This window comes from Anomalospiza imberbis, chromosome 15, assembly GCF_031753505.1.
Source record: "Anomalospiza imberbis isolate Cuckoo-Finch-1a 21T00152 chromosome 15, ASM3175350v1, whole genome shotgun sequence".
In the NCBI taxonomy this organism is placed as follows: domain Eukaryota; kingdom Metazoa; phylum Chordata; class Aves; order Passeriformes; family Viduidae; genus Anomalospiza; species Anomalospiza imberbis.
In genome coordinates, this window is record NC_089695.1 from 13,987,641 (window position 1) to 14,007,201 (window position 19,561).

The 19,561-nt window shown below is 43.2% G+C and overlaps 1 protein-coding gene across 13 annotated transcripts in view; it reads left to right on the forward strand.

The window, feature by feature from the left end:
* Window positions 1–19,561, forward strand: part of SGCD (sarcoglycan delta) — a 393,778-nt gene that overhangs the window by 357,012 nt on the left and 17,205 nt on the right. For all 13 annotated transcript variants that reach the window (XM_068205996.1, XM_068205995.1, XM_068205999.1 and 10 more), the window contains one exon: window positions 5,204–5,276. In XM_068205996.1, the coding sequence (XP_068062097.1) occupies window positions 5,204–5,276 (73 nt within the window). The remainder of the gene's footprint in view (window positions 1–5,203; window positions 5,277–19,561) is intronic.

A 19,561-nucleotide genomic window follows, 5' to 3' on the forward strand; every position in this document is an offset into this window, starting at 1 on the left:
TATGGTGATTCCAAATACTTTGGGTAGATCCTGTCATATGCTGTATAAGTTCCTGACTGATTGTATGGAATTAAGTTATTGGGCAGAGAACCAGCTAATGGAAACACATTGATGAAATCATTTTTGAGGGACATTAAATGGGACTTAAAATAAAGCTGAAATGGCTTTATGGATTTTTCAGTCAAACTGTTTATGAACATTTATCGGTGGTAAATTACACAGTGTCAGAAGAGGGAATCAGTATAACAGAAGCCTCTCTGATATAATACTGTGAGAAAGAATAATTTATTGCCTAGGGATGTACAGTACAGTGTGTTTAAATCCTAATGATAGTATTGTTTTCTTCTGTCTTTGGCTGATTGCACATAAGTTACCCTCAGCAGCAGCAGAGAGTCTCACATGATGAAAAAAAAAATAGTACTTTGCAGTGAAATAGAAATTTTCTGTATGTGTTTTTCATGGCAGATGGAAAATGTTTTAATAACAGATAATTCAGGAAGCAGAAACTGTGTTGTACAATAATAAATGTAGGTTACATTGGTTTTATACTGAGTAAAAAAGGAAGAGGGATAGAGCAGCTTTGATTGAAAAGGGAGATTGTAGCAGCTGATTCTTGAACTGTTGGAGCTGTTTGTTAATACCCTTTGCCAAAACCCATCATTTCTCGGGTAGAGGACAGTGAAAATAAGACTAGAGGAATGCAAAATTAGAAGGAAATTGTTGTTCCTGGAAATATTGCCCCTTGGTTCTGAGACACCTGATCTTCCAGTCAGGAATTTGTCAGATCTGTCATACTGTCTGTCCCATCTAACTGAAAAGCTGCTCCCGTTGTAGCTCCTCTTCTGGCTGGAAAACCCTCACTTTCCTTCCCAGATATACTCAGGATCAGTTTACTGCCACTCATCTTGTTGCCACAGGCCCCCAGCCGAGTGATAATTAGCACTGACTCCATGATTGCAGGAGGCTGATCAATTGCTTTCTTCTCTCATCCTATCCTATATTATCCTGTACTTACTAAGAAACTCAGTAACCCTTCCAGCCCGTCCGATACAGCTTTGACCTAACTGGTCAATCCATCCAAACACCATCCACTGGCCAATTAAGAAACCACCCTTTGGCAAACAAATCTCCAGGACACATTCCACATGTGCACAACAGCAGGTGCAACAAGGGGAGATAAGAAATGTTTCTAATTATTTTCTCTGATCTTCTCACAGCCTTCCTCGGGAAAATGCCTGGGAAAGTCTGTGCCTGCTCTCTGTGGCCAGAGAGCTGCTGCCACACTCATCTGAGCACTGGCTGTCATATAAACGTGGGCTTAGAGCCAGTGGTTCTCTTCCCGTGGTGTTATTTACCCTCTGATGTATTCATGCACAGCATAAGTATCCTTCCTTAGCACATCATTCTGCTCAGCCACACAGCCAAGTCCTTCCAGGCTTCTTTTATAGGACAGACAGATTCCTGTTTGTGCAGTCATGACAGTTTTTCCTCTCTGTAGACTCTCCTCTCTGGGGATGAGCAGGGGAGGCACACAATAGTTTGAGGATTCACTGATGATTCTTAAAATAATGTGGTTTCCTTTTTTTGTGTGTTCCTGTTACACTTTCTTCTTGCCTTTCAGTTTAATGTTGACTTTGACTCTGTCACACTGCCATGAATCATGAGCAGCATTCAGCTTTTATCCAGGGATATTATATCTTGGATGCCTCCAACATGTAGAAGAAATTTTTACTGCTTTCTAAGCACATGACCTTGGACTTCATATTTTCAACCATTTGTTACTCCATAACATCCCAGTTTCCTTCAGCAGAGCTAGAATAGCCCAATTCAGAGTGACAACAGCACATTTCCCTCAAACTTTCCTTCCTTTTGTTGCCAAAGCCTTGAGTCACAGTTGGATTCCATTGCAGAGTCTTTTCCAACCTAAGTGGCTCTGTGATACTAAAACCACTAAATGAGGTCACTTCCTCCAGCCTTCACTTTCAACACCATCCAACACTGCTGCTGTCAGAGCCTGGCTGGGGACAGCCACAGTGGCCAGAAGCCAAACTTTGACACAAATGTCCAGTGGAGCTGAATTAGTCCAAGGCAGTTTTTCCCCTCGGGAGCTGCTGATCCCCCAGGCAGAGATTGAGACTCTCCAGCACAGAATAGAGGGGGCTGGAGGGAGGGGGCATGTTTGAGGTCCAGAAAATTCCCAATAGCACAGAAAGGATGGTTCTTTACTGAAATAGTCAGGCAGCGGGGTGAAACCAAAGGGAGAACTTCCCCAGAGTGTTTAATTCATCCCCCTGCTAGAAAGGGAGACAATTAGCATAAGGATTAGGTGAGGTGATTTAGCAGTGTTTCTGATAAACTTTCTCTGCCAACTCAAGGGGCCCTCGGCTGCTGACAGCCAGACCCAAGGGAGGGATGTCTCAGTCCTGGTCCCTCAGCATCCCCTCGTGGCTGATGTCCTGCTCAGTGACAGACAGGTGGCCCTTTGGGGATTCTGTGTTATTAAAGAAGAATATGAATTATACAGTGAAAGCAGAAAGACTTATCAAGGCAGGTAGCATTCACTTCAAATTCGGATCAAAGGAGAGAAACAGAAGGCTTTGGAAATCTCATTCCTGTTCCCAATGCATGAGGGACTTTTTAATGGATCTGGCAAGAAGGGAGACAGGAAAAGAGGGTTTGAGAACTGTGTAGGGAAGGGAAAACAAGAAAAGGGAGGGAACGGATACCCAGCTCTTTCATTTTCAACCTTCTTGAAATGACTGCATTGGGTTTTTCATTGGCCTTGTTTCCAAAGTTGCTTCCTGCATTTAAACTAAAAAAAAATGAAAGCTGGAAAACCCCAAGTTTAGGAACAAGTCAAGGTTTCTCCTTATTCTGCACACACTTCTGGTTACGGGCAGGTAGTTATTTTGAGTTTGCATGACTTGAGTATCCAACTTAAGGTGTCTAAAAATTAATTTAAATGCCCAGCATAAAGTCACCATTTAAGCCATGCGCGTGGAAGGGTACAAGAATATCTATGTGCATCTCTCCAGCTGCACCTCCTCATCCTCCTTCCCTCAAAAATCACTGTTCCATTATGCAGATAAGTGCAGGCTGGATGTTTTGCTACATTTCATTGCAAAGCCAAGAGCCAAGGCAATCGTGTTGGATAAAGCAGAGATTTAAATCATTTGGAAACTGTTGAGAGAGGACAGATCTGATAGTAACAACCTTCATGGTTGGCAAGTTTCAGCTGCTTATGACAACTTGTAACAATGAAAGCTTAAAGTAAAGTTAAAAGCTCAATATCTGTATTGTGCCATAGGATCAGCTTCAATCCCCAAGTATAAACCTTCAAACTTTATGCTGCTTCTATCATCTTTGAGTTTACTTTGTTTTTTTTTTCTGGGTTAAAAAGAGTTGGGTAGTTTTTTTATAAATGTTAGAGGGCTTGTTTTCATTGTGATTTTTTTTTTCTTTAACACATTGGGACAGCTTAGTTAATTTATTTCAGTGCAAAGAAAGTGTAGTCATACTGCAGTCATAGGTGTTTCTCACTTATGGCAGCAGTTACAGCAGGATGTTGTCTTGACATGTTTTGGACCATCTCAGAACATCTGTTATTCTGTAATGATGACTTTCAAACTGCACAGAGGGAACAGTAACAATAGCATGTGTTAGGAGTGCTCTCAAACTCTACATGTAAAAGTTTTCATCAGGATCTGTAGATTGCACCAATAACTTTATCAGACTAAAATCTAAAGAAATAAAAAAAATGCCACCAGCGCTGTCTGCATGCTGACACTGAAATTGCTGTGATGACTGCAGGTAAAGAGTGACTAATTGTTCACAGTGTGTCTGAAGGCAAGACTACAGGTTTGAATTTAAGAATATAGGTCATACATGCTCATTGGCTTGGCAGCTATATATTGGAGAACAGGAGCATTAATTTATAGTGCACACACTCTGTGTGTGAGGCAGTTAGTGCCACTCTCAGCTGTGTTTTAATTGGAAGTTTCAGTGGGAGCAGGAACGTGATGTTCTGCAGCAGAGTGTCGGTGACAGCACCTGGGGACTTCTGTGCTCCAACAGAGTATTTTAAAAGTAGAACAGGTTCAGGAAAAAGAAAAAAACAAGGCGAGAAGTCCAAAGGATTTGCTTCAGAGTGATTGATTCAGAAAGCCCAGAACTTCTCAGAGAATCAGAGCAGGTTGAGGGGGTTGGGTCACCATCAGTGTCTGACTAAAGTCTCCTCATGCAAGGCTGGGCGGCACATGAGGACTCGAGAAGATTCAGTGGCTGGAAGATGAAATGAGACCATTTCAGATTAGATGCACATTTTAAATGAGAACAGTCAGTGGAAAGGGTTGCCAGAGGGTGGCAGGGCTTTGGCTTACAGCAGAGATATGAGGAGAGCGCATCTTTCTAGAGAAGAGAGAGCAGGGTTTGATCACAAAATATGGACCCAGTTCAGGGATGGCTGGGTGAAATGGCCCAGCTGGGCTATGCAGGTGGCCATGAAGAGGATTGCAGTGGTCTGGAACTTAGACAAGCTGTTTGTAGTACCCAGCAGTTCACAGGTCTAAAGCCAGTCAGCAAATGGGGCAGTGCCGCTTCCCCATTGTCTCTGAGAGAAGAGGGAATGAGCAGAAGTTAAATAATTTCTGGGTCACACATTGAACTGGTGGCCAGGCTGGGACTGGGGCAGAGTCTGCTTGTGCTGCCCTGCATGAGGGTGCACCTCCCTCCTTTTCCCCAGGCAGGAGCACAGCCTGACTGGAGGGGATCCCTGACTTGCAGGGATCAAGTCAAAATCCGCTTTTCTCCCTTGAGTATCTCTGAGAGCCCAGGAAAAGAAATGATGTGGTGACATGCATCCAGGTTCTTCCATGAGGGATGTAGCTGGATTAGTTGCCTGGTTAGCAAAGGGTGTCTTTTCCAAGCTCCCTGCATCAGTTGGGGCAGGAGACTCTCCCCAAGTCAGGGTGCAAGCACTTATTTTTCCAGCCAGAAGTGCAGTTCAGGCAAACCCCACGTGTGATCAAGGCAACCCATTGCAGATGAACAAGGTCTTGCTTTTCTGGGGACAGAAGGGATGTGCAAGAAAGACATGGGGTCAGGCAATGGGTAAAATTGCACCTAGGTATGATTTGACAATCACTCCCCTGATAACAGCTCATAATGTTTACAATTTGTCTTCTGTTTTGTTTTGTGATTTCAGGAGCAGAAGGCACAGTGTTCCCTAAATCTATAGAAACTCCCAATGTCAGGGCAGACCCCTTCAAGGAACTAAGGTAAACTTTGGAATATGGTTTAATGGTAACTCAGTGGAGTCTTGTTGGAGTTGTGCTTACTGCTGGGCATCATTTCTGCTTTTGCATAAGAGCTTGGGGATTCTCTTTGGAAGGCATCACACAAGAGGATGCCATGGAAGAGAAGGGACCTGCCATATTTACATGTGAGATGACCAAACTAAAGGCAATGAGAGGTCATGAGAGCAGCATTTCTGCTCTGCAATGTGCTCTGCATACCCTGGGCTCAGCATTTGGAAAAGGAAAATAGAGTAACCTTTTCCTGGTTGTGCAGGGAGGTACTGAAGGCTGTGCTGGATCACAGGGAGTAGCAGCAGGCAAAAGGATAATGCTCTCCAGTATTATCTGACTGGCAGAATTGCACACCCTCCCTGACTTACACAGGGCACAGCTGTGCACATGTGTAACTGCTGACACTTGCAGAGGTGCCACTTGCTGACAGCATTGTGCCATGTGGGAATAATCAGCCCAGCTCCTGGGAGCCAGCTCTGCCCTCAAGCTAAGGCTGGCTGTTATATTTACTTTATTTTTTAAAATAATTAAAAAAAAAAAAAAAAAGTGTGGCAAAGTGTGGCACTAAAGGTTAACTTGAATGACTAGTCTCTGGAAAGATACTAATCATATGGCCTAAAAAATTATTGACTGAATCTCCTGATATCTTCTGACCAAGAGTGCTGTAGGGGTTTGCCTCAATAACTCGAATTATCCCTCCTTAGATAAAGTTTGAGAGAAATACAATAAATAAATAAAAGGTGAAGGGCATTTTGTCCTTAAATCTTGGGCTGCCAGCTCTCCTTTGCTGGAAAGTGCTGGGGAAGGAGGCATCCTGAGCCAGCTGAAGTTGAGCACGAGCGCTGCTGATTTACTGCAGATGCAGGGGGCTGAGAGAGAGCACCTCTCATGGATTCCCTGCTCTGATACCAGGGATAGTTATGGCCCAGCTAGGTCACCAGGAAAGATGAAGAATCTGCCTTCCCTTGGGTCTGTCTCTACCTTTCAGTTTCCCCCAGGAAACCCTCTAATTGTTCCCGTTTCCCACTCTGGGGATCATCTGTCAGACAGCAGGAGCGCTGGAGGCGTGATTGGGTTTGTTATGAAAGTTTGTTCTCTTCCTCCAGGCAGTGACTTTAACCCTGCCTCGTGCTTTTCCCAGTTTGGGTCTGCTTCCTTTAAAAAAAGAGGAAATGTGGTCTTTGCTCACTGTGACATGCAGCTGGCAAGGCAGCTCCAGGGGTTGGTGTGGGGAAAAGGAGACGTTAGGGCAGGGAGCGGTGGGGCAAGGCTCTCCATTTCCCTGGAAAAGCCAAGCAAAGGCACCAGCAAATGGATTTCTAGGTGACTTCCAGATGACAAAGCCTTTCTAGCACAGCCTGTGTTTACTGACATTTTCATCTTAAAAAAAAAAACAAAAAACAAACCAAAAAAAACCCTGCAAGATCGTTGTTAAAATACCCAATAGCATCTCTAAAATTTGCAAGAACCAAAATTTACAAAACCAGGTTTTGAGTAGTGCAAAAGAGATGCAAGATTTAGGTCTAAGTTTGTGATTATTTAAGACTTTTCTAAAATAGGAAGGGGGGGGGGAAATCCAAATAAATGTAGGGTGTCGTACTGGAGGGGAAAAATGTGAATTGAAGGAGCCTTAACCTGATTGACCATGCTTCTGTTCCAAAGTGAATTAAGCTAAATGAAATTGAAATGAATTAATGGCAGTATCCATGCAAGGGATTGATTCAGTATATTTGATCTGCTTTAAATTCATGTTCTTATTTCACTTGTTTTATGTGGAGAGATGTTAGGTATCTGATTTCCTTTTGAATTAGGGGACTGGGTGAAAAAAAAATCTTTTAAAATCTGTTGTGGTTTTTGTATTTTTTTTAAAGGAAAATTATTGAATAGAATTTACCTGGGGGAAAAAAGTCCCAGAAAGTCCTAAAATACTTCTAAAATACAGAAGTCCTTGTGCTTCTGACAAGTTTATCTTGGCAAAAACAAATGTTTTTACAGCATCCTGAGGAGAAAAGAGCCAGTGGTGGCAGTGTGTAGGGAAAGCAAGGTTTTCCAAGAACAAATGCTCTACTGCTCCCCAGACCAAGATCCATCCATCTCTCTCTACATGTTGGATCACTGGCTGCTTCTTAGGTAAAACGGTGCCTTTTGGGGGCAGTACAGAGTTAATAGTGAAAATAATCTTACTCTGAGGGGAGATTTTTTGGTTCCTTCCTATTTTGATAGCAGAGTGTGTGCATAAGGTGTCCTTTTTGCCTATTTACAAAGATGCTGCAGTGAAATGGGGCTGGACGAGATGGGCCCTGAGCTGCCACACATTGCTGGGAAAGCAGCAGTGAAATCACACACTCAGTAGCTGGCTTGCCTCTAAAAGACCTTTTTCTGCAATAAATAGTGCTTTCTTTCCTGCTTAGGCTGAACTTCTCGGGTGGAAAGTGCAGATTCAGCTGCTGCAGGTGCCCCCAGGCACCACCAGCCTCCGTCTTTATCCTAAACCAAGGATTATGATCCGTTCATGACTTCTCCCTTTGCTCTTGTCAGTGCCCGCTCCTGTTCTTTTGTCAGACTTCAAAATGAGGTGGCAGCGACTGTTGCTGTCACAAAGAGAGACCAGCTGCTCCTGTCACACCTGGGAGTCATGTCCTCCTTGCCTTCCTCCTCTCCTGGACAGACAGACAGATTCCCTGGCAGGACGTGCCACTCATCTCCCCAAGGCCTCCAGTCACACCCGAGCGTCACCACCGCTGACACTCTCCAGGTGACAGGACACTTGTTCTCACCAGACTTTCTGTCCCTTTGGCTGGTGAATGGTTTTCATAATTCAGCTATATTGTTAAATCAGCTGCTCTTTCAGGTACTCATCATCCTGGTCATCCTTCTTTGCTCACTTTTTAAAACACTTTTGCTGTGGTTTAGGAGAGAATCCCAATGGGAATATGTGCACAGCCTTTTCCTGACATGCTAAGCCCCTCTCAAGGCTCCAGGAATTGCTTTTGTGCTTGTTTGAGCCAGCACTGGACTTTGCTGCAGACAGACTCACATGCCCTAAACCATTCCTCCTCAGTGTCCACTGTGGTAGGAGTGCCAGAGCTCATTAATGTCTTGTTAATTGCAAAGTGTAATTAACAGCTCATGTTTCCTGCTCTGCAAAATTCTTTAATAGGGACCAAAAAACTAGAGATGGTTGATAAATTTTTGATTTACTTTTGTGAACTTCTTCATGTTTTTACACATTTAAGGTAATTGTAGACTCCTGAATGTATTTGTTGTTGTTCGTTGAGTTCTAAACTGGTCAAAAGCTGTAAAAAGGAAAGCAAACAAATCCAAATTAATTTTAAATACTTGGGATGTTTAGCATTGCCATCTGGTATCGTCCCAAAATAGTTTAGGGGGAGGGCTTGGGAAATTTGTTTGGACATTGAAATATTTGTACTCATCTGCATTGACACTTTTTAAAGCAGGTTGGTGCCTTTGACATATGGTAATGTGATTGCTTATGTATAAAAGTTGAATTCAATATGACCTTTTCTCACTGGATTATTTGAGTAGCACCCAAGTAACTTGTCAAAGAGGCAGCCTTGAGAACCTCTCCTTGACATTGGCAGGAATCACCTGCCTTTTTCTATTTACATTCCTCCAAAAAACACACACATGCCAGAGATGCAAACAGAAGTTGTCCGTCAAGCACCAGATCAGCACTCTGCAGAGGTGAGGGATAAAGGCTGGACTAGGCAGAATAAGGAAGAAGGAAATAGTTTGAGGGGAGGGGATTAAAAGGTGAAATATAGGATAAAAGTATCAGGAGGATGCTGTTAAAGTGTCAGGTGCTGGAGGCTGGGGACAGGGTGGGGTTGGAGCAGAGCTGCCTTAAGTACCAATGTCCAGGTCGTGCTGCAGCTTGGAAACCTGCTCCAGGGAATTTCTGTTCCCAGAGTCAAATAAAAAGTCAAACAGCATGAAATTCACTCCATGAGGGGCAAGCACACACCTGGAATTCATCTGCAGATACTGTAGGTTGAAAATGCAGTAAATTGCTCATCCAAGGCCAGGAAGCCAGGGGATGGCTGTTTTTTTCTGTAATGCACAAATATAGTTAAGGGAGAATTAATCCCTTGGGCTTAAAGGGGTAATTTTTGGCTAAAGTTAATTATGAAGCAATGAAAGCACGAAATGGCAGATGAAATGTGCTTGCTGCTTGATTTTATTAGTGCAATTCCACCTCACCACGTGGAGTACTGAACTATCCAAATAGTCCAAGTGAGACCTATTGTAACAAAACACAATTTAAATACTGTGTTGAGCTAACGTAACAATACTCATTTGAAAAACAGGAATTCTTACCAAGTTAAGGTTTCTGTCAGCTGTGTTTCACAAGGCACCATAGATAAGAAGGAATACAAATAATATTTCTGTCTAAAACCAATTACATTAATAATGATTAAGAGGAGAAAAATTAGAGGAAATGCAAAAAAATAAATGGTATAAAAGAGGAAGTAATTGGTGAGAAATAAAAGTCATTTATAGAGAGTAATATGTGATACTGAAACACTGTTTAGTTCACAGTGAACACTTGTGGATTCCTGTGAGGTGTCAGCAAGGGGGAGATGACCACTGTACCCTTGTACAGTGCTGCTGTTATTTTCTGATTGTTTTACCAGCAGGGATGCAATTTATTTCTCAGTTATACCAGTGCAGTCCCAATAATTTTGATAGTCCTACAAGCTTAAAGACAACAGACTTTTCTTGGGATGAGCTTTACTCTCACACTGTAACAAATATAACTATTTTCAGTTACTTTCAGACAGGTTGAATGTATGCAACCATCTCCACTAAAGCCAACACAAACCTGTTGATACACAACTAAAAGGAGGCACCAGGTCCCTGGTTTCCAAACTTCAGGCTAATTTCAGTGACCTCTGGTGAGTTGGTTTTGAATCCTCATCACCTCATTTTCTGATTGAGGACACCACATCTGATCTAACAATTTTCCCATGGCAGCTGAGGCTTCCTGAAACTCTTGCTGTTGGAGAGACTTTCCCAGAGCAGAATTCACACTGATCTTGCAGCCACTTTGCTTTAGTATTTTGTCCTGCTGACATCCCTTCAAATCTGCTGCCTGTTTGTCTCTTACAAAAGACAAGCCACAGCTCTCCCAAGCCAAAGGCAACCTTTCCACAGCTTCTTGTGTGCATTAAGGTATATTTTTACCATTGGATATATGGACTGGAGTTAAAGAAGCAGTTGATTGCTGAGGCTTTCCATCTGTTAAAGTATTTCTCTTTCAAAGAAAAGGAGAGGGGGGTTGTTGTTCTTTTTCCTTACTCCAACAAACCTTCTCTTAATGGTCTTCCTCTCTTTCACACCCAGCACCAGGAAGGGTGGATTTAGCTCTTGGTGTCCTTTCCTTCCCTGTTTTCAGTGGATGAAGCCTCAGTCTGGATGAGCTGCTCAGGGGGGAAATGCAGAGGTGTTAGTGGAGCTGTGCTGATTTATCCCAGCTGGATAAATCATGGCTCTGCCCTGTTCCCGGTGCTGCTGATGGCATCTGTCCACAGGCAGATCCTCTTCACAGAGGGCTAATGGATGGTGGAGGCAGGTTGGCAGGAAGGTGCTTTAGACTCAGTGTATTGCTGAAGTACAAATTCAAGAAAAAAGGCAAAGCAGCTGGAATTGGTGGTGAAGCAGCTTGCAGTGTGTGCTGGGGTCCTCCCAGAGGCCCCCCTGTCCCCTGTGCTGCTGGCACGTGTGGCTGCAGGAGCCAGCACATTCCGTCAGAGCTACATGGCCCTTCAAGTGAGAGCAGGAGTGAGAATGGGGAAGGAAAGGGCAGATTTCTAAAGGATATTGCTGCCAATTGGGATAGAGAGCAGTGAGGATATCCCTCTTGTTTGCTGGTTGCTGCACCAAAAGATGTTGGAAGATACTCAAGGTTCATCTTCTTCTGCACATAATTAAGCAGCACAATTGCAGCTCTAGCAACGGCTCCAGACAGAGACCAGTTTAACATTTCCTGGGCTCTGAGTAAACCCCAACAGCTGGGTTCATTATTCTCTCTCTGCATTTATTCTGTAGGGGTTTCCTAACACAAACAAAGTCTTTTCCTGGGAGATATTAATCGTCAGTCCTGGCTGTTATCTCAGATTGAATACCTTTGCTGTGTACAAGATCTGTATCCTGCCTAGGTGCCTTGTGCCCAGGTTTGTCATTAGCTTTCAACAGCAGAATGTCACTTGCTCCATAATCAGAGCATCCATCTGACCTTCGAGTGCTGCTCAAAGAGGTGTGTGAGCCAGAAATCCTGTGGGACTTGAGAGAAACCCCATCCGTGTGACAATCTGAACAGTAAGACATGCAGATGTATCCATCTGAATAGCAAAAAAGTGAGCTTGTTTGGCTTTTTTTAACTCTCTGTGCAGTACACTGCTAACCTTGAGTAGAAAATAGATGCTAATAAATGCGAGGTCTTAAAAATGTGAATTATTGCCATTTCACACTCCACAGCAGACTCACACTGGTGAAAAGGCTTAATACTTAATTACAATGCTTGTCCTTCTCTCAAGTGCAGATGACATTCCTCAGATAGATTTTGCAATGACATCTGTGGAAATAAGTTGTGAAACTAATTAGTTATTCATATAATACAGAATATTGACTCCACACTGATTAAGAGGATGTGGTGACACATCTAACATGATGTATCTGTCGAGTAGGTTAGTCTGAGGTGGTATTTTTGGAAGGTCTTACAGAAAATGATGGAAGTACCATTTGGCCTCTGGAATGCAGATGTTTATAGGAAATGTTGCCTTTCGTTTACATTTTGGTAATGGTTTAGGAGCACTGCCATGCTCTGGAGTGACACTGCCATGCTCTGGAGTGACACTGTGGCCTGGCAGCAGTACCTGGGCTCCAGGCTCTAAGGGCCATTTTTGGGGTGCCAACTATAAAAAAGTCTGCAGGTGATTGACTACCTGCAGCCATAGGTGCTCTAAAAGCAATCATTACACAACTACCCAGAGAGATGGGCAAGGAAACTGTTGGGTTTTTTTTGGTTTTTTTTTTTTTTTCAGTGCAAATTCGGCAGTGTTTTCCTTGCAGCAGGGCCTGGCTGGAGCTCTGCTGTTCCTTAGGGCAGTCAGGAAAGGCTGCAGCAGGAATCAGTTGGTGCTGCTGCTTGAGGATCCAGCATTTGTCATGCTCTGTGAAAGGCCCAAAAGCCATTCTTTTATCATAACATTTGTACTTGAGATAGAGCTATTTGTACTGAGGGTATTGAGCATGAAATACAGAATAAATAGAAAGTTGGCAAGGAAAGCACCTTACCCACCTATCACTGTGATCCCAATCCTTTGCAAATACTGTGATATTTAGGATGTAATCATATTCAAAATGACTGAATAGCTTAGAAGAGAAGGAGATTTTCCTTTGAACACTGTTCTTATCTTAAAGAAATGAGAGGAATGTAATCCACTGAGCACCATGTTTGCTTTTGGGTAGAAAAATACATGGTTTTCTTTAATATTTCTCTCTATCCCTTCATACGTCTCTCCAGCTGTTCATCACATATTTTTAAAACCCCAAGTGAAGAGCAAAGCAGACAAAATAAAAATCTTTGCCTTATTCAACAGTCAGCACCTGCTTTTAAGAAGGAATATCTCCCTGCTAAGGTTTCACCTGTGAGCCTGGGAGCTGTCTGGCAGGCAGAGCTCCCTGCTTCCACTGTGCTGAGCCCAGCACAGGAACCAGCTGGGATTTCACCTGCTGAACTGCAGCACTCCACAACCAGCTTCCTGAAAATGAGGCATTTAACCCAGACTTCTCATTAACCTGGTACAAAATAGGGAAGGACAGTTCAGACACTTCACTGCCCAAGTGAGGAGTTCCTCAGGGTTTTGTTTCCTACTGCCCTTTGTTGGTGCCAGAGGGTTTGGCTGGGCCACAGCAATAATGTTTATTAGTTTGAGTGAGGCACTTGGAGCTACAGAAGTCCCCCATGAATAAAAAGGATGTTTTTACAAATACAGTAATTGTACTTTAGGCAGTAGTCAGGAATCAATAGCTGCTGCATAACCTGATTAAAGAGAGGGGAAATATGTGTCCACAACTACAGTGGGATCTTTCCTTTTGAAAGCAGTATTTTGTATATACTTATTAAGAGAAATGACAAATGTTCACCGTGCCTACAGAATCTTTATTCTGAATTCGTTTCATGTGGAATAGAGTTGCTTTCTTTAGGCCAAACAAGAGTAGCTATGTCCTTTCATCAGGAATTGATTTTGTCTTTTTCATGTGTGGTGACTGCCACTGCTCTGCTTCTTTTGTGTATTCTGCAGTATGGATTTATCCCCTGGGTTATTGGGGCACCTCTGCCTGTTTTGTATTGTAATAATTTCTGGCCAAATAGCATTGCTGAGTTCACACTGAAGGAATGTCACTGCCAGCTCTGGAGTGCTGTTTGGAGCCAGCATGTGGCTCATGAGAATCTCTTCCAACAAATGACCAGCAGCCAAACCTGGGCATTCTTTGCAGAGCCCTGCACAGTCTGTGCTTGCTCCCCTGGTCTCTACTTCATCTAGAATGATAAGAATATATTATCAGTGTGTGAGCATCAGCTGTGGGCTGCCCTGCCCTTCCTGGGCTCAGCAGTGTTGCCTGGAGGAGGTCAGTGATCCATCTTGCACCGTGTGCCCTGTGAAGGGAGGAAATGGAAATGCAGAAGCTCTTTTGTGCTGGCAGGTGGATTCTCTTTCTCATCTCCAGTTTAGGAAAGCTGAGAGCCCACGGATTTCACAGCCTCACGTCCAGGTTTTGCTGACAACTCTGAAGCTGGCAGTCCCTGCTCTGCTTCCCAGCTGAACTGGTGTTGGAGTGACTCACTGTGAAAAAAGGAGCATTTTTGGGTCCATACTTGTGGAAGCACCATGTTAAAGGTGGAGCACTGGTTTGAAAGGCAAAGTGGCAGCCACAATTTCATCTGTCCCAGAGCTATAAATGCACACCCCAATACACACACACAGCCTTGCTGGCAAGGAAAATAATGCCCTGTTTCACTTCAGCTGCACAAGAACATCCTTGGATAGAAGAAGCCTTTAAAAAAACCTTAAAAGCTTTTCCTTCACATGATGCTGTGTGGCTTCAGGGCCATGTGGGAGATGAGGAAGCAGAAATGGGATTGCACCCCAGTAATAGTCCAAAAGCAGATGAGTGGCCTCAGGAAAGCCTGAAAAACACAGAAATACTGTGCAGCCCTCCAGAGAGGAGGAGCAAAAACCCCAGGGTGGGAGCTGTAGGTGCAGAAGGAGAGGAGCTTTGCCCTGGCTTAGGCAAACAGGGATGAATGTTGGGATCTTGGGACCCTCCTGGCAATTCTTCCACCAGCTGAAACTCAGCTGCAGTTCTCTGTTCTCTGCTGAGTTGACCTCAGTTCATGAGTTATTTCCTGCCTTTTGCAAAACAAAAAAGAAAAACACATTCTCTGCCTTCTTGCCTGGTTTCATGTCATTAAGGAAGGCTGGCTGAGGACATGTTATAAAGTGGCACGAGGGAATCAAGCAGGAAAGCAAACTGAAAAACCCCAAACTTAGGCCATCAAGGATCATAAAAGAGGTTGTAAAGCAGAGAGGAAATGGTCTCCTGGTGAGCTGGAGAACAGCTGATAGGGCTGGATAATGAGGGGATGTGCTGCTCTAAGGAGATGTTCCCTGCCAGTGAACTCAGAGAAAAATCTGCTTATATTTGATATAATAAGGGCAAAAAGCAAGACACAGAGTTTACACTGCTAGTGCTGAAGTGTGTGGCAGTGATAAAAATATGTCATGTCCTGTCCACTTCCTTAAGTATTAGCATTTTAAAAGACAGAGAAAGAAGTAAAGTAAAATGTCAATTTAGGGTTTTTTATTAAGGATTTGCTGTCTTAACTTTAATGAAGGAGTAATAAATATAAATGGATATTAATGGAAGGTTATTAAAGCTGTCTGTTTTGATAGAAAATATGCAGTATCTTCTCCTGCAATGCCAGAGGTTAAAGATTATTATTGCTTCCTAAGGCTTCTGAAATTAAATCCTCTCTTATAGGACCCAAAAGGTATGATTGAAAATGTGTGCACATGTAATGGTTTGTAATAAATTCATATTGCAATAAAAAATCTCTTTAGAAAAACAGGATATCTTACAAGAATCAACTGAGGAGCTCTGTCTAAAGAGGGAAGCTTTTTTATAAACCCTTTTGGAAATTCAAATGCTGCCATAAGGATCACCCAGACAGCACACAGGAACTTGTGAAAAGGTTCTGAGCTTTCAGCCAAAGGTTGAAACCCAGAGTGCCCCGAGTTAAAAACTGTCTTTAACAGGCTCTTTTCTGGTTTATACACTTCTAATTAATTACAAATTACATTTCTGACAGAGCCTTTTAGGGTACAAAAATGAAGTCCTTCATAACTGCTGTTTGCTTCTTTCTAAAGCCTCCAGACCTCCAAATACCAGGTAATCAATTCTCATTGCCCTGGAGCAGAAGGATCTGTGCTCGAAGCACAGTGGAAAAAGCCATTCCCAGCTGTACAGAGCCAGGAGATGTGGGCAATTCATCTCTGCTCCTCTCCAAATCCAAACCCATGGGTGCAAATCCTACTGCAGTCTCTGGATTAATTCACTAAAGCTTTTTGAACTGCAGAAACTTTGGCAGTGTGGGGTAACCATTATGGTGTTGGTGTTACTAATAATAGGCTGAATTCTGCAGGCAGAGCCTTGCCTTTATTCAAAGAACAGTTCCCATGAAGTCACAAGGTAATGTCGGCCCTATACAGCACGCTGTGTCCCTTGGTCAATTCTGTATAATTTGCTTCAGTATAAATAGATATTAATGGAAGGTTATTAAAGCTGTTCATTTTGATAGGAAATATGCAGTACCTTCTCCTGCAATGCCAGAGGTTAAAGATTATTATTGCTTCCTAAGGTTTCTGAAATTAAATTCTCTCTCTAACGACTCAAAAGGTGTGATTGAAAAATGTGTGCTTGCAGTCACACTGTGTGTAACCACACTGCATGTGTTCCTGCAGGAACTGCACATCAGGAAACAGCCCAGGTCCTGAATTCATCCCTGGGACTTGCAAACTGCTTTAGCCTGGGCCTTGGCCCATCTGTGCCCTGCATACTTCCATAAATGCTCAGTTTTATCTGTATGGGATCAAATTGATTCTTTCAAGAAGAGAATATTTGGTTGTTTACTTAGGCTCAGTTCCTCATCTCCACCACCGCTTAATCCTTTACAAAAAATCCCAACGAAGTCTTACTAGAAACATCAAGGGCAATACTGCTGAAGAGATGGAAAATGGAACACTAAATCTCTCCTAGCTCCTTTCCTGTTCTTCCCTGTTTAGCATGTGACAAATTTTCTATAACACCCACTAAATATGTTGATTTTATGGGTTCTCAGTTGAGCAGTAGGGCACCATTTAATCTGTCCATCCCTTGGCATTGTGTTGAACACTGAGAGAGGAGCGAGCCATGAATTTGTCAGAAGGTTTTTGCAGAGCTCTGAGGTGCATGGCATTCAAACAACATCACACCAGGAGTCTAAATCTATGAGTCTAGAGGTTAGTTACAGATAGAAAGAATAAATCAAGCAATAAAAAAAGGATGCTGCCTTTTAAATGAAGACACTTCAGAGTTCATCATAAACCTCTGACATACATTCAGTCACTCTGCTTGCTGTCACAGACTGAAATATATTTGAAGGTGCCTGCATATTTTATGCTGTAACCTCTGATAAACACATGCCCATTTTCAATGATGTTGCATCATACCTTGTGAGCTGATGTGACTTGAAAGGGGAATCACTGCCAGGGAAATGGGAGCTCTGCAGGCAGAGGTGCTCAGAGACACATGAAAAGCGTTTCTGTGACTCACACAGTCTGTCAAAATGTCCATGCAATACCAAAGAGAGTGTTGGTTTCATAACCATCTCTTGGAGGAAGCTCTCCTCCAGCTGGATGCCAGTTCCCAGTTTCCCAGTGCAGCAAAGCACTGGGAATTCCCTCAGTGGCTGGCCAGGCAGGCTGTGGGAGCTTCCAGCACTGGCCAACCTGCCAGTGGGACTGTCCTACAATAAACAATTCTACAGCAAAATAATTGCTGGCTTTGGTTTGAATTTCCAGGGGGGGAAAAACAAAGCTCAGTATAAACAAAAGCAACATCTGGCTGCACTTTCAAAGCAATGAAAAGCAAAATCAGCCTTCAAAAGCCAGACTGAAATTCCAGCAGGGCCACTGTAATGGTTCTCTTGCTTCTCAGATGGAGATTATGGCTCTCCTGTAAGTCTTATGCAGGGCCAATACTTAAAATTGACCATCCCTTAATTTTTTAGTGTCTGTCAGGAATTAATGGTGTGGCATTGATTTATGGAGCCATCCAGGCCACTTCTGCAGAGCTCCCTTCTTTCCAGAGATAAGTATTCTGGGAAGCTGCTGGTGTGTTTGCTATCCATCAGGACCCGTCAGCCACTCTCCATATGGTTTGCTGCAGTCAGAAAAATGTAAAATTCTTCTTAAAAGTGTCATTTTCTACAGTTCAAGAAGTGCAGTTTCTGAGAGATGGATTAAGAGTAAAGCAGAGGATGCAGTAATTATTATTAGTCTGTATTTCAAAAAGTAACTGAAGACGTTTGAGCACCTGAGAGATTAATATTTTTAATCCTTGATTTTTCCAAGTAGGATTGTCCATACTGTATAAATTATCAAGGGGTTACAAGCTGGTAATTTTTAAAAAAGAATTGGACATTTCTAGCATTTTCTACAAACTAGAAAAAGAAAAATAGAGGAACCAAATGCAGGAAAAATAAAATAGCTGATGCTTTAAGTGCTTGTGGTCAGTATAAGAATGTGCAGAGTTTGCAAATCTGACTCAGCTACTTGAAAAATGATGGGATCTACTTTCAGTGAAAGGCTGAGGCCTGGAGAAGAGACTGGGATGATCAATTATCCCATGAGAATAGTGCAGTGTCTCCCTGTGGCATGCCACCAAACTTCTTGTAAAAAACCATGTAATCTTGGCTTCAAAACATGTCAGCATTACCCCGCTTTTTTAACAGATCTATGCAAATATGTCTAAGTGCTGTATGTAGTAAGGGGGAAGTGATGCCTTGGACTTGTTGCTTTATGGGCTTATCTGTCTTCTGTTGGCATTAAAGTTGAGATGATGCCAAACTCAGAAGAGTTTAAATATGTAAATTGGAGAGTCTGGAGAGTGTACAACATGTATGGATGGGTAGGGTTGGTGTTGCTTTCCTTCTGAGTAATTACTGATTTATCTTGGTTGACAGAAGAGGTATTTTCCATTCCAAACCTGAATATACTCACAGAGAGGGTGAAGCTGTTGTATTTGTGAGGGTTATAACTTTGAGGGAGGGATCTGTTGGCGATGCTGGATTTGCCCCTGTGTGATTTCCCTTCTGCTGTGCTGTGTGGGGCCCTGGGGAGTTGAGGGAGCTGTGAGGATGGACAGGCAGTGCCCCCAGCACCTGTGCTGCTGAGCAAGTCCCTCAGAAACTGCCATTAGCACAGCTCAGCTTTTCCTGCTCTGCCCTCACCCAACATAAACATTCCTCAGCTACTTTTATACATACTCAGGCCACCAGCACGTGCCTGTGTTTTTCCCGAAACTCTACCGTTCCTTATATTGCAGTAGGAGAGTTTAGAGCTGTTTGCATTCTGTTTGTGTATTCACAGCCCAGTGAAAGTAAGAGCTGGGTGCTGCAGGGCAGTCTGCATTCCTCTCCCTGAATCCATGTGGAGTGGGATGCCAGAGGCGCCCCATTTCCACGCCAAACTCCCTGACCGTAGCCGTGTGCAGCAGCACTGACGCAGTCGTGATCAGGGAGGCCACCACCAGCAACAGGGAAAAGAGATGAGACAAGTCTCTGTTGTTTAGCAGGAAAGTCCATTTTATTTCTGCCCCCACTCCCCACCCCATCTCAGGGGGAGCAGGGGGGCAGAGGCCCGGGAGTCCGAGCAAAGCCCAGAGACCCCAGAGCAGAGAGAAAGCAGACCCAGGGCCCTGGGGTTTTATCATGGGAGGAGTCTGAAAATCAGATTACAGCCTCCTCAGAATGGGAAGGCTCTACAATTCCTGTTTATAAATTGGTTAAAACAAGGGGATTCTCAGGAATATGACTTAGTGGTTTACAAAACTAAAATGAACATTATTAAGCTGAATTAACAGTAACAGAAAAGCATTTGACACTTAATTACAGAGAATAAAGTAACAGA